This window comes from Sinocyclocheilus anshuiensis, unplaced genomic scaffold (genome assembly GCF_001515605.1).
Source record: "Sinocyclocheilus anshuiensis isolate Anshui unplaced genomic scaffold, SAMN03320099.WGS_v1.1 scaffold122, whole genome shotgun sequence".
Classification (NCBI taxonomy): domain Eukaryota; kingdom Metazoa; phylum Chordata; class Actinopteri; order Cypriniformes; family Cyprinidae; genus Sinocyclocheilus; species Sinocyclocheilus anshuiensis.
The window spans coordinates 766,521-781,241 of record NW_015544153.1 but is presented as its reverse complement, the minus strand read 5'-3'; the positions used below and the strand labels follow the sequence as shown (position 1 = coordinate 781,241).

The 14,721-nt window shown below is 39.8% G+C and overlaps 2 protein-coding genes across 4 annotated transcripts in view; one reads left to right on the top strand and one right to left on the bottom strand.

Annotated features, from left to right (window-relative positions):
• LOC107695216 (uncharacterized) overlaps positions 1 to 7,863 on the bottom strand; it is an 11,178-nt gene extending 3,315 nt beyond the window's left edge. The window contains exons 1-6 of the mRNA XM_016495032.1: positions 7,805 to 7,863; positions 7,547 to 7,635; positions 7,333 to 7,457; positions 7,107 to 7,195; positions 6,892 to 7,007; positions 147 to 263 (exon numbers count right to left, since the gene is read on the bottom strand). Coding sequence (XP_016350518.1) covers positions 147 to 263; positions 6,892 to 7,007; positions 7,107 to 7,195; positions 7,333 to 7,457; positions 7,547 to 7,635; positions 7,805 to 7,821 — 553 coding nt within the window. The 5' untranslated portion in view covers positions 7,822 to 7,863. The remainder of the gene's footprint in view (positions 1 to 146; positions 264 to 6,891; positions 7,008 to 7,106; positions 7,196 to 7,332; positions 7,458 to 7,546; positions 7,636 to 7,804) is intronic.
• Positions 7,864 to 10,513: 2,650 nt separating this feature from the next.
• The window catches only part of haus5 (HAUS augmin-like complex, subunit 5), a 7,554-nt gene continuing 3,346 nt past the window's right edge, over positions 10,514 to 14,721 (top strand). For 2 of the 3 annotated variants that reach the window (XM_016495078.1, XM_016495077.1), the window contains exons 1-12: positions 10,514 to 10,713; positions 10,795 to 10,857; positions 10,961 to 10,993; positions 12,442 to 12,466; positions 12,552 to 12,684; positions 13,053 to 13,212; positions 13,391 to 13,466; positions 13,777 to 13,862; positions 13,956 to 14,010; positions 14,125 to 14,252; positions 14,357 to 14,438; positions 14,521 to 14,654. In XM_016495078.1, coding sequence (XP_016350564.1) covers positions 10,622 to 10,713; positions 10,795 to 10,857; positions 10,961 to 10,993; positions 12,442 to 12,466; positions 12,552 to 12,684; positions 13,053 to 13,212; positions 13,391 to 13,466; positions 13,777 to 13,862; positions 13,956 to 14,010; positions 14,125 to 14,252; positions 14,357 to 14,438; positions 14,521 to 14,654 — 1,067 coding nt within the window. In that variant the 5' untranslated portion in view covers positions 10,514 to 10,621. The remainder of the gene's footprint in view (positions 10,714 to 10,794; positions 10,858 to 10,960; positions 10,994 to 12,441; positions 12,467 to 12,551; positions 12,685 to 13,052; positions 13,213 to 13,390; positions 13,467 to 13,776; positions 13,863 to 13,955; positions 14,011 to 14,124; positions 14,253 to 14,356; positions 14,439 to 14,520; positions 14,655 to 14,721) is intronic. The other variant, XM_016495079.1, reaches the window with a different exon arrangement.

The window sequence follows — 14,721 nt, the reverse complement described above, 5'->3', positions numbered from 1 at the left end:
TATATAATGTTGCTAATAATACCATAAGTTTTATAATACCAGCCCTGCATTTGTTATATTTGATTTTTGAATTTGATGCTTGTTGTTTTGTTACTGGGTTTGTATATATATATTATATATATATATTTATTATTTTATTTTTTTACCTGTAGCATGTGAGTCTATATTTGATGTTGTTGTAAATATTGTTGGGCTTGTAGTTGGGGTTTTTTGTGTACTTGTGGCTTCAGAGGTCGGTGGTGCAGTCTGTGTCTGTGACACATCTGTGAGGAATATTAAAAGCACAGAACAGCAGTATTTCCTCAGCAGGGGTATATATATAAATATACAGTGCTGCCTGAAAGCTGTATTTACTCAGTGCAACTTATAACATCCAAGTGAAAGATATAACACCAAATGTTGTATATAAAATGTTGCAAGTTGATAATACCAGCCCTGCAGTTGTTATATTTAATTTTTGAATTTGATGCTTTTTGTTTTGTAACTGGGTTTGTATTTATTTATTTATTTTTACCTGTAGCATATGAGTCTATATTTGATGTTGTTGTAAATATTGTTGGGCTTGTAGTTGGGTTTATATATATATATACATATATATACACATATACATATATATATATATATATATACACATATACACATATACATATATACACATATACATATATACATATACATATACATATACATATACACATATACACATATACATATACATATATATATATATATATACACACACACACACACATCACATTTTGTTGCATTGCAGCCTGAAATGAAGACGCCACAGTTTTTGTTTTATCCAGCTGTATTTACTTATAGCAACTTATAACATCCAAGTGAAAGATATAACACCAACATGTCAGAAAAAATAAAATCAGAATCACTGAGTTGGAAAAAGGATCAGCCCCCTCCTAAAAATGACTGGTAACTTTGAGGTGTAGCTAATCATTTTTTCAATGGCTTATGGCTTGTATGGGAGGGTTGCAAGAAAAAAGCCACTCCTCAAGACAAGACACATGAAGTCAAGACTGAGCTTTGCCAAAACACACCTTGAAGAGTCTGAGGCAGATGAGACTAAAATTGAATTATTTGGCCTCAACATCAAACGATATGTGTGGCAGAAATCCAACACAACTCACCATCCAAAAAACACCATTCCTACAGTAAAGCATGGAGGTTGTAATGTCCTGTTATGGGGTTGTTTCTCTGCAGCAGGGACTGGAGCACTTGTCAGGATAGAAGGAAAAATGGATGGGGCAAAATACCATCAAATTCTTGAGGAAAATCTGCTGCCCTCTGCCAGAAAATTGTCAATGGGAAGAACTTTTACCTTCCAACATGACAATGACCCAAAACACAGCAAAACAAAGCACACACTGGTTGAAGGAGAAAAAGGTGAATGTCCTTGCATGGCCTAGTCAGAGTCCAGACTTAAACCCCATTGAAAATCTGTGGAATGACTTGAAGACTGCAGTCCACAAACGGTCTCCATCAAATTTAACTGAACTTGAGCAGTTCTGCAAAGAAGAGTGGGCAAGTATTGTAAAGTCTAGATGTGCAAAGTTAGTAGAGACATATCCCCACAGACTAAAGGCTGTAATTAAAGCAAAAGGTGGTTCAACAAAATACTGACACAAAGGTGGTGATCCATTTTCCAACTCAGTGATTCTGTTTTTTATTTATTTTTATTTTTTTCTTACATGTTGGTGTTATATCTTTCACTTGGATGTTACAGCCGGATAAAACAAAATTGGTGTCCGTCTTCATTTCAGGCTGCAAAGCAACAAAATGTGATTATTTTAAAGAGGGGTGATTCTTTTCTATAGCCACTGTATGACACAAAACATAATCAGATTTTTGCACATGTCCTGAAAGTAGACAAAGAGAACCCAATCAAACAAATCAGAAAAAAATATTTTATTTGTCATTTATTTATTGAGAAAAATCATCAGGTGTTACATATCTGTGTAGCAAAAGTATGTGAATCTTTGATTTCAGTATCTGGTGTGACCCAGATTTCAGTATCTGGTGTGACCCCCTTTTGCAGTAATAACTGCAGGTAATGTTTCTTGTAACTGCTGATCCGTCCTGCACAAAGGCTTGTAGGAATTTTAGCCCATTCGCCAGTACAATACCGCTTCAGTTCCGTGATGTTGGTGGTCCTTCTATGAACTGCTTGCTTCAGGTCCTTCCACTGCATTTCAATTGGATTAAGGTCCGGACTTTGACTCAGCCATTCCAAAACATTAACTTTGTCCTTCTTTAAAAATTCTTTGGTAGAACGACTTGTGTGCTTGGGGTCACTGTCTTGCTACATGAAGGAGGACAGCTGATCGTCCTTGCAGTGGCAAACCACATGTAAGCATGTGTACCTCCAGAAGTGTTGAAGAACTTGCAAGTGCCTTGGTGGAAGGGTGAAGTAATATCTCACAGCAAGAGCTTATAAATCTGGTGCAGTCCATGAGGATGAGATGTAGTGTAGTACTTAAAGTAGCTGGTGGCCACACAAGATACTCACTGCGACTTTTGATATTGACCCGCTTTGTTCAGGGACACATTATTCAATTTCTCTCCGTCAAATGCCTGTGAAACTTGTTCAGTTTATGTCTCAGTTGTTTAACTTTTTATTTAAATTTTCATTTGAATATTTACAGGTTAAAAAAAATAGTATTTGGTGTAATGAAATGTGTTTATGTGGTTTAAGGTTCAAAAGAATAAAAGTTACGCCTTCTTTCTTTGCGTGAACATTTGGGCGGCGTTATGCAAATCTTCCCACATCATGACGCAGACATGTGGGGGCGTGTTAGAACGAGCCGTTTTAGGTAGGCGTGGTTGACTCTTAACTTTTCTAAAGAATATCTCTTTGGATTTGAGACTTTAGTCTTTGCAACTTTACAGATCTTCTTTATGCACCAAGAGTTTGTAACACTCCAAAGAAAAAGGAAAAATTGAAATCGCATCATATGACCCCTTTAATAAAAGCTTGCATTTGGATCTCCATTGTCATGCCCAGTCCCGTTACAGAAGACGTCGCCTACCACAGACCCAGCAGCTTTACAGAACACCAGATCAACTATGAAACCAGCCAATCGTCTCGTTCGTCTCCGACAGAGGGTCCATCCTATTGAGGATTACGTGGCTGAGTTCTGTGAACTTTATTACCAGGTAGATTTCAATTATACTTTCCTGAAAGACATTTTTCGTTTTGGTTTGACTAAGGACATATCACGTTTAATGCTACGCAATACTCCCCACTGGACTCTAGAAGAATATATTGACTTTGCTTTGCAGATGAGTGGCTCTGCCGTTACAGTGGGAGTTGTGGAGGAGGAACACGGCATCCCTCCAGAGTCCTCACACAACATGGTCGCCATTCCAGAGTCTCGCCCCGTCATGCCTGCCAAGCCATGGCCTGTTCATGTCATGTCATGCCTGCCAAGCCAGAGGTTTGTCACGTCAGGACTGCCACATCAAAATCTTCCCATGCCTTGACTGCTCTTTCAGGAGTTGTTCACATCATGTCTGCCAAGTCAGAACCTGCTCACATCATGCCAAAGTCTACGGGGCCTGTTCATATCACGCCAAAGTCTATGGGGCCTGTTCACGTCACGCCAGAGTCTACGGGGCCTGCTCACGTCCAGCCTGCCAAGCCAGAGCCTGCTCACATCACATCGACTAAGCCAGAACCTGCACACGTCACGTCAGCCAAGCCAGGACCTGCGCATGTCACACCTGCCAAGCCAGAGTATGCTCACGTCGCGTCTACCAAGCCACAGCCTGCACACGTCACATCTGCCAAGCCAGAGCCTGCTCACGTCACGTCTGCCAAGCCAGGGCCTGCTCACGTCACGTCTGCCAAGCCAGGACCTACACACGTCACATCTATTAAGCCAAATCCTGTTCACGACATGTCTGCCAAGCCAGGGCCTGTTCATAAAATGGCTGCTTACCCAAAGACTGTTTACAAAATGGCTGCCACTCACAAGACTGTTCACAAAATGGCTGCCAACCCGCAGACTTTTCACAGGACAACCGCCCCGCCTGAGCCTCGCCATGCCAAGGCGTCCTATCAGAATCTCGTCCCGTCATGGCTACTGTTCTAGAGTCAAGTCAAGTCACGGCTGATCTTCCTGAGTCAAGTCAAGTTACCGCTGATCTTCCTGTGTCAAGTCAAGTCACGGCTGATCTTCGAGTCAAGTCACGACTGATCTTCTGGAGTCTCGTCACATCTCAGCTGATCTTCTAGAGTCTCGCCACATCTCAGCTGATCTTCTAGAGTTTTGTCACATCTCAGCTGATCCTCCAGAGTCTCATCATGTCTCAGCTGATCTTCAAGAGCCTCGTCCCACTTCCGCTGATCTTCCAGAGTCTCGTCAAGTCTCAGCTGATCTTCCAGAGTCTCATCCTGTCACGTCTGCCATCCCAGAGCCACGTCCTGTCGCAGTTGTGTTACCACAACCCCCACAGTCCTGTCAATAGAACCTGTCATTGAGCGTCAGAGGTTGGCATTCAACATGGGAGGATCCACCGCTGGTGTCAGCATGCACAACTGATATCTCCAAACCAACTCACCCTAACCCTCCTGTTCTTGAACTAATTCCCCTGTCTGCAGCACTTCCCATAATGGGGGTTGCTTCATGGTTTGTTTGGGCTGCATACACCACCACTGAACCTCCCGAGGCAATGGCGCCCGCTGCAATTTCTCCAGAGGTGGCGGCGCATACTGCAGAACATCCCGAGGTGGCGGTGCTCATTTCAGCTCCTTGCGCAGTGGTGGCACCCAGCAATGCACTCCCAGCCTGTCATGTCACAGTTGAAGGGACCTATGCTGAACTCTATATCTGTACTGTCAAGGAGAATGTTAATGAACTCTTCCTGTTGCCTGATGCCTCTGTTACGACCGCAAATTCTTTCTCTGAACTCTGAAGCTCCTGATGCTACTGCTGCAGAATTTCCAGAGGTGGTGGGGGTGCCCACTTATGAACTCTCTGTCTGTCCTGTTATGGCTAAGGAGGCCATTTCTGAACTCTCTACCTGCCTAGCCATAGCCACGGAGGCCGTCTATGAACTCTCTGCCTGTCCTATCACGGCTATGGAGGCTGTCTATTAACACTCTGCCTGTCCTGTTACGGTTAAGAAGGCCATTTCTGAATCCACAGTCTGTCCTGTTCTGACCAAGGAGGTCGATCCTGAACTCGCTGACTGTCTAGCCATGGTCAAAAGGGCTGCTCCTGAGCTCTCTGCTTGCCCTGTAATGGCCAAAGATGCAGTTTCTGAACTTTCTCCTGGTCCTGTTACGGCCTCTGAGACCGTCGTTAGTCTTTCTGTGCTCTCTGATCCAGTCCCGCCTGATCCGCCCTGGTGGTCACCTGCCTTGTTATGTTGGTGGATATCTACTCTGCTGTGGTGGTCATCTGCTCCACTGTGGGGATCTTTGCTCTCGTCTGCTCTGCTGTGGTGGTCTTCAGCTCCGCCCTGGTCTCCTGCTCTGCCGGCTCCGCCTTGGCTCACTGTTCAGCCGGCTCTGCCATTGCTCCATAGCCCAGGTCCCCCACTATTCCACAGTCTGCCACTGCTCCATGGTCCAGGTCCTTCACGGATCCACTGTCTGCCACTGCTCTATGGCCCAGGTCCTCCACTGTTCCACAGTCTGCCACTGCTCCATGGTCCAGGTCCTTCACGGATCCACTGTCTGCCACTGCTCTATGGCCCAGGTCCTCCACTGTTCCACAGTCTGCCACTGCTCCATGGTCCAGGTCCTTCACGGATCCACTGTCTGCCACTGCTCTATGGCCCAGGTCCTCCACTGTTCCACAGTCTGCCACTGCTCCATGGCCCAGGTCCTCCACTGTTCCACAGTCTGCCACTGCTTCATGGCCCAGGTCTTGCCCACTGCTTCATGGTCCATGCCATGACTCTGATCCTGTTCCCTTGCATGGGCGCCATTGGTTTTTCACCTGCTGTCTGAGAAGGCTATCTGTTTGTGCACTTCAGGTGTGTGAGCGATGCGCATAGAAACGCTCTATCACAGTGCGCGAGTACCGCACTGAGATGTCTTGGGCTTAAATGGCTTAAAATTACTTTAATGTTTAAACTGACAAGACTTAAAAAACGTGAGAATGAAAAACTTTCTCGAGAAAGCAGCACTGGTGGATGGCTAAAGATTTGTTAACTCATATTCATAAATTCTCAAGGGAACGTCTCTGAATTAACTGATGCTCGCGCCCCCCTGGGGGATGGCGCCCCACAGGTTGAAAACCCCTGCTCTAGAAGGCACTCCATCCCAGACCTTTGCCACTGTCTCATGGATTCCATTTCCCATAACACCCTCTGCCTGGGAACTGATTATCGACACCTGACTCCAATCAGGAGGACTATAAAAGACGCACACAAACACAATCACAGCGCAAAGTCTTGTTCAGCTGTAAGCAGACACCACTGAGCGTATTCCATGTTTATCTTGCCTTGTTTTTGCCTTGCCTTGCCTGTGTTTTTGGACCTTGGACTGTTTCCTTGTTTTTGTGATTGTTTGCTGCCTGCCCTGACCATTGCCTCTATTGGATTACTCTTTTGCCTTGCCCTGGATAGTTGTTTGCTGGTGTTGGACCCTGCCTGTTCTGACCACAAACTGTTTTAATAAAAGCTTACATTTGGATCTCCGTTGTCACGCCCAGTCCCGTTACATGCACATAGAATTTGGCTGAGAAATTACCCTCAAAAGATCATTTAAAGCCATTATTGTGTTGAATAAGAAAAACATCAAAAAGACATCACAAAAAGTAGCTTTAGGAAATACATTTTTTTTTTTATTCAACATAGAATTTATTACACAAACTTTTAGGCTACAATGGCATAACATAAACTGTGGAACATATATATTCTTACCTGTTGGACTTGTTTGTGTACTGTGACTGGTGGCTTCAGTGGTTGGTGGTGCAGTCGACGTGAATATGATTGCCTTCCTTAGCCAAACCTTACTGTATTCTTCAACGAATGCAGCACTGAATAGAAAATTGAAGATCAGATTTACAAACTAAATGCAATAAAAGTGTAAAGATGTTAGTTTAATTTCGTTTTATTAGGCTGCACAGTAAAACTACCTGAAGAAAAACACTCCAGTCTCTTCGGGGGTCCACAACACTTGAACTATTGTTTTTCTTTGGTTATTAGTTTGAGCCACAGCATGGCCCTGATAATATATCCATATCATAAACAGTACAAGTCAGTTTAAGGGATTAATTGCTATAACATTTAACACATCGTGTAAAAATGGTAAAAAAAAGAATGAATAACTAATAGGTGTAGTGGGTGCAGGGCAGGACTCACACCACAGATGAGTGCGCTGTTGTCCGGGTCAGTCAAATAAAACATGCCAGCAGACTCGCACTTATCACACTTACGAGCGTCCAACATGAAACCTCTAAATCCAGCCGGATAAGCCGTAACCGAGACTATGGTAAAATGAGAGATTTTGAATTGACACATCTGAAAAGCCATTATGTTTTACACCGATAAAATAAAATAAAGTGAGAAAATCGACCATTATTCTCCGTTCCCAGTTCAGAATCTGTCACTTCTATATATTCTGGTTCGATCTTGAAAGGGGCTTCACCGTTTTGTGCTGGTACACTGGAAGAATAAGAAGAAGAAAAAGTACTAATTCTGCGATGACATATCCAGTTAACGCACATTTCCGTTAACCGTAAAACAACGCAGTGCAGTGCAAAATTCAAAAATACAAGTTAAACACCTGTAAAAAAATAACAGTGTACGTTATTTGTGCACCATTCCCACATACCCATGTTTGATATCCATTCCTTGACATTCAGGCTCCAATAAAAATCCATCGCTGTAACAGGTGATGAATTCCAGCATATTGAATATGCATCCAAATGAAAGGAAAAGGAGACCGCACGAATTGTACATCTGAAACGGCCAAAAACCACGAAAACAATCACAGAAATTTAAACTACACACTTTTAACAATTTATGTTTATAGATTCTTATGAAGTTCAATAGTAATTAAGATATGACAGTAGCCTACGTTGTTATGCGCTTTGCTGATCAAAGAGAGGAATGAAACCTTATGTCTTGCTGTCAGTCGACTCTATACATTGCCCTTTGACTCAACGTTAAATTGGCTGAAGGCCCTCTTTTGGCCAATCAAGGTATTACGATAAAAGAAATAGTAGCCTAGATATAATAGCGAATAGCAGCTTTGTATTCTGGGGTAATCATTGTCCTGCCCCAGTTAAAACATGACGTGCACCAGGAAGTACATATTGGATGGCTGATGATCACAGTTCCAAAACACACGGCAGCAACAAACAGGAAGTCTACTTTATAAGTATAAAGTAATCATTGTCACGGCGCGTGAGGGGAGATGAAGCGAGGACTCAAGTGCAGGAGGAATAGTTATTTATTTTAATAATAAACTGAAACAAAAGCAAACTCAAACGCCTCCCGAACAATGCTAGGTAGTGTCACGGTGCGTGCGGGGAGATGAAGCGAGGACTCAATTGCAGGAGAAATGGTTATTTATTTTAATAATGAAAATGAAACAAAAAACTAACTCAAACCACCCCGAGGGGGATAAACAGACAGGCAGGCTCAAAACTGCACTCCATGCAGACATATAACACACACAATGAGAAATGACTGATCAGCACAGGATGACAGACACCAGGAGAATAAATAGGAACCAAACGAGGAGGCTAACGAGGGAGACACAGGTGGAGCAACTTAAACAATAACGAGGTAACAAGATGGGAGGGGCAAGACAATAGACAGGAGAGAGCACATGGCAACAGACAACACAAGCCATGTGCTCACCGAACACAGTCATCTGGTGGCCCTCCTGGGCACACCTGCTGAAGACTGTGACAATCATGAGGTCACAGATCAACAACAAGGATACAGAGCCAATACTTCCTTCTGTAAGTAAAGGTTTTTGGGTTAAATGCAAGTGAGATGTTGTAACTCTCTACCACAGGCTGAATGTGAGAGAAAGTTAGTCCTGCAAAAATCTGACCTAAATTGTAAGTTCATGTCACAGTCCTATATAATGAAAACATTAATAAACAAATAGTCCTACAGTCCAGCATTCTTGTGTAAACTCAGATTTTTTACAATACAAAAATCAGCACACCAGCAACTGGGAACCAGAATCCAAAACAGAATATGTAACATTATTTGCCATCTAGAAAACAGCCCTGCATCTTGAAGAAAATTTATGATGATTTGCCCAAAAGGCCTAATATTACCTAAGTTGATGATGCTGAGTTAAAAAATCATCACATACAGTTTTTTTTCTTTCACAAAATAAGAAAGTTTTTTTCAAATCATTTATGCATCAGCTTTAATGCACTTAAAAAAAAAATAGCCAAAGCAGTCAATTGGTTTGAATGACAAAAAGTATTCAAAATGTATCATTTAATTTACATTATGCAACAGAATGGAAAAAAATTATTCAAATACTCCATTTAATGCCAAAGAACTTTACATCTGGGTCATGTTTGCATTTTCTTCGGTCTCTGTCATAACCTTGAAATCATGATTATAAAATATTGTCTATTGAACAAAGCTAAGAATTGAACAAAGTGTTGTAACCTGGCCCAGAGGAAGACAGGAATCATGTCTTTATGATAGTTTTTCTGGTGATTAATGAATAATACAATACTTCTTCACCTTACAAATGGTTATTGAAAGCAAAAATATCATATGTACATATTTTGTGAGAAAATGTGAAGTGCTAGAGCAAAACAGGCACTATTTTTGGAATCATCACCCCAAAATTAACAAGTAGGCTATTGGATTTCATTCAGTAAATTATGGTTCAGTGTAATACAAAAACTGTTATTATTTTCAATATAAATAATAAAAATCACTGTGCAAGTTGAATAACATTCAAAATAATCATGACAGAGGAACAATGTTTGGCCGTCTTCCAACAGGAACCTATAAAGGCTAGGAATTAATAAATAACTTGTAACAATAAAAATGAGGAAGATTGTTACAAATCGTTACTGATAAGAATTGGAGGTGAAGAGAATGTGAAGTAGTGATATTTGAAAACATAAATAGACATATACATGCTAAATAGTTTAATCAAGCCAGAATTTAAATAATGAAATAGGCTATAACAAATCATCTCAGTACACAGATATACTATATATCCTAAATACTAAATACATTTTGGGACATTTTGAAGGAGCCTACACGACGATGAATTAAATAATTAAAAAAAAAAAGTCAAAAGAGAGTTAATACTTGTTATATATTATATAATAAGATGTATAAATCAAGATTAATTATTCGGTGAATTTAATCCTAAAAGCAATATTGATGACAGACATTATGTTGTCAAAAAAAGAGCAAATGAAAAATAAAAGAACATTCAACACAAAAGAGTACTGATACAGATACTGTACGTGCTGATGTTCGTGTGCTGATTTTCGTGTAGTGACCAGTGGGGGCACCGTCGGCCCCGTTCAGGACAAGTAGCAAATTAAACGGGGGCGAAGAAACGTCTCCCGCGTATTATGACTTGTCTTTTTCACATTGGAAAATGTGAGATTTTTTGTTTTCTTTTATCATTATCAGAAGATTTAAAAAGATGGCAAGTCTCAGTCAGGAGCTAAAGCGCTGGGCTGTTGAGGAACTTGAGTTGCCAGTAGCCAGACTCCCGGATGACGGCTATATAAAGACGTTAGTGAGTTATATGAATGAATTATAACATTAATCGTCATCAACGAGTTTAAACTGATCACGTGTTTACATTTTATCTAGGTTGTGTGTTGGTCCTGGAGCTTCCATTTGGAAGTATATCACGCAACATGTTTATAAGGAAAGGTGCGACCTCAAGATTTCACAGTCTCTGTGTTTACTAACTGTTACGTGTTCTTAAATGCACTGTTTCTGATTATACAATATTCCTTTGACATATATCTTACAGGAACGTTCGAGTCATGAGGGGGAATATTCAGTGGTATCCTTTAAGTTTTCTGACAATGTGATGTGTTAATATGCATATATGTGTATTATGTGCTGGGTTGTTATTGCAGATTAAAACTAAAACTATTAAATTCGTTTTTTGGTAATTAGATTAAAGTTGAAATAAAAGAAAATAAAAATGTTCGATAAGAAACTTGTTGCCTCTGCAACTAACTGAAGTAAAAAAAAAAATTAAAAAAAAGCTTAAGTTGAAGTACTATAATGACTGAAATAGAAAAGAATGTAAATAGAGATGTTAAAAAATTATAAAATGACAAAATCACATGACAAAACTTAAATTGAAATGAAAACTGAAAATATATAAAACCTAATTCCAAGTATTAATAAATACTATAATAGTATCTGAATAATATTAAAATATCAGTGATTTTATGACACAAAACATTTACATAGATATACGCAGTGTTGGGCAGTAACTAGTAACTTAGTTACTGTAATAATATTACTTTTTGCAGTAACTAGTAGTGTAACTAATTACTAATAAGATTTCAGTAATAATATTACAGTTTCCATCCATAAAACAGTTTAGTTACTTAGTTACTTTTGATGCCTCAACCCCGCTGATTTAAGATACAACAATCAAATAATTCCTAGATTTATTTTCATAAATTTCACGACTTGCACATGCATGTGATGTCCCCAGTGCAGCAGGCAAGCTTGGAATATGGAAAAGCTTACATTCAGCAGATAGAAATATAGCATTATATTGATTTTGTCAGGAAAAAAGATGATCTGAACACTGTTGTGTAAGTTGTGGCTTTACTTTACTCTGGCATTACATCCCACCCACATCCCTCTGATCAGCATGTGGTACATTATATTACTATAATTAAAAATCTTTTCGGAAAATTAAACCGTTTCTTACAATCTTATGTGATTTGATAAAATACATAATGAAATATAATCGTATATGGGTAACGGAAAAATTACAATTAGCTTCAAGCTACACATGACAATTAATGAGATTAATACAACACTTCTACCTGAACGTCACTATCCATCACTATTGAGTGTTTGTAATAACTTCTGACTGCGATCCAATGTGGATTTTTGTCAAATGATGAGGCAGAAATATGTTGTTAGTAACATTCTAGAAGAATTTTATGTGGAAGAAACTACTGTCGGGCGTGAAGAAAAAGTAATGTAACTAGTAGTGTAACTAATTACTGTTGCCAGAAAGTAATAAGTGAAGTAACAATATTACTTTTGAAAGTAGTAACTAGTAATGAGTAATATATTACATTCTTTGAGTAACTAGCCCAGCACTGGATATACAAAATATGGTTGTTTCATGAGGCCCACCGCAATTTATATCTTTTTACTGCGTTGTCAAAATGTTGAAAATCAAGTTCTTACTCTATTACTTACTAACTTGTGGTTGTTTGAGTTGTGGAATTGTTCCTTGACAGTCTAAATCCTAAGGTACAAAGTTTTACAAGATAAAGAGGTAAAGAAGAGTACTTGATTGCACTTTCTTATGCTGCTTCTATAAAGATCCGTAAGCACAGCTTAAAGATGATTATTCTTTATAGCTTAAACAGTTGAAAAATCAGAATAAAGATACGAGAAGGCTTGAGCTTCGGAGAGAGATTGCTGCCCTTCAGACTGAACTCAATCAACTGTACACAAAGATCAGTAGAGTGGAGGATCAAATTGCTACTGAAGGTGAATGTTCTTATTCTATCTTTCTGTTTATCTTCATGCTCTTTTATACTACCTACATCTGTATTACACACATACTACAGGCTATGTGAACCAAAACAGTCATCATACGATCAAAATGGTCTCTGATTACTTTCTACACATTCCTGATTTTGTTGTATACAATACAGCATATGTTATTTTAAATAAGACATGCTTTTAATTGTAACCTAATCTTACAATGATGTGTTCTTCTGTCTCTGAAAAAAAACTTTCACTTGAAGCTAATAATTTGTTTATGGTTTAATATCCTTTTTAAAAATACATCCGAGTATGGTATTCTATGTTGTTGCTGTTGTTACTAATATATTTCTTCCCTTGTTTCTGAGCAGAGCAGAACATAAACAGGAACTGGGACGACTTTATGGATGGCAGGCACAGACAGATTCTGTTGGATTCTTTCAGGCAGCGCTGCTCTGAGGAGAGAAACATACTGTTAGAGGACACACACATGATTGGCACCCAACGGCATACCCTGGAAGAGCTATCCAAGTGAGCCACCTTCAGACTGTTAAATTTCTATTGCAGCTTTCTCAAAGACTGATTGAAACAATGTTTTAAAGCTGCTGTGTGCCATATTTTGATGATGTGTGCATCTTTATTGAATAAAAGCATTAATTTCTATTTAAAAAAAAGCTGAATGGTAGTGCATATTTCTCTTTTTGTCCAGGAAAGCAGAGGAGAAGCTGGTGTTTGGGCCATCTGACAGTTCAGACAGTGAAGCCGGAGCAGATCCATTGGTTTTAGTAAGTGTTGCTGTATTTAATGGTGTTTGTGATGCACACTAGAATATTATAATTATAACTACTTTTTGGCCTCTTGTCATTGCTGATGTCAGTTTTAATTCTGAAATTCAAAAATCCTACTTTTGAATGGCCTTTATTTGAGAAAAATAGGTGGTGTAGTTATAAAATCTTTAACTGAACTTTCACTATTCTTTTACTTGGGGCCTAATTGGATAATTTTAACCAGTCAAACTCCAGTTGACCGCTTGATTAAACCACTTGGCTTTCCACTGATTGTAACTCATGAAATACCATTTCAATCTCATTTCAGAAAGATGTGAGTGAGCTCTGCAGCGAGAGGGTTCTCTTCTTCCAGTGCCTGCTCGAGAGTGAACTGAATGTGAATCCGTCCACTGAGTAAGATGCACAGGCATTTGATGCTGATATTGTAGATAGAAGAGCTTTATCACTTTTGCCTTGTTGATACGAATTCATTTGTTTTTCATCTAGATTTACTCATGAACAAAGGAAAGCAGTGATCCAGCACTGGACGAGTGCAGTGGAGGTAAATGAAGACACCCATTTTAGGAGGATGCATGTTTGTTTATGTGTCTGCATGCCAGTGATTTTGTTCTGCACATCAACAACTTATGAGAACCTCAATATTTCTAATTTTCAGAACGTTCTACGCTCTCATCCTCCAAACCAAGTGCTTTCGGCTCTGCAAGTCTTGACCTCTAGACAGCAGGTGGTGTTAAAGGAGAAGATTGCAGCTTTGAACGTGGAGCGTGACATTTCGGATCTAGGGTATATTTTTACATTATAATGTAGATTATGAAAATCCATTCTATAAATAATCATGTTATTGAATTGATTATTGCTTATTACTCAGGCATTTGCCCTTAATGCAGGTTTCGTCATCAGAGCGATCACCTAATAGATGTGTCGGCTGATCAGGAGGAGGAGTTAACACCTGTCCGCAGTCTATTGCAGGTGAACATTTGAGATGGTAATTTTAGTGCATTGTATACTCTTTCTCTTGTGGCTCAGGTTGTATTTGTGTGTTTGCTCGCAGTCTGCTTGGGAGGAGGTGGAGCAGAGTTATTTTGAATTGGCTCAGGTTCACAACAGATGTGGGAAGCTGGAGACTGAACTCACAACTTTGATGAGAAAAGCAGAGACGGCACACAGGTCAGATCCAGTGTCCAGGTGAAAATTCCCTCAGCCAACCATGTATCAGGTGCTACTGATGTATCTCCAGCAGCATGGCAAAATA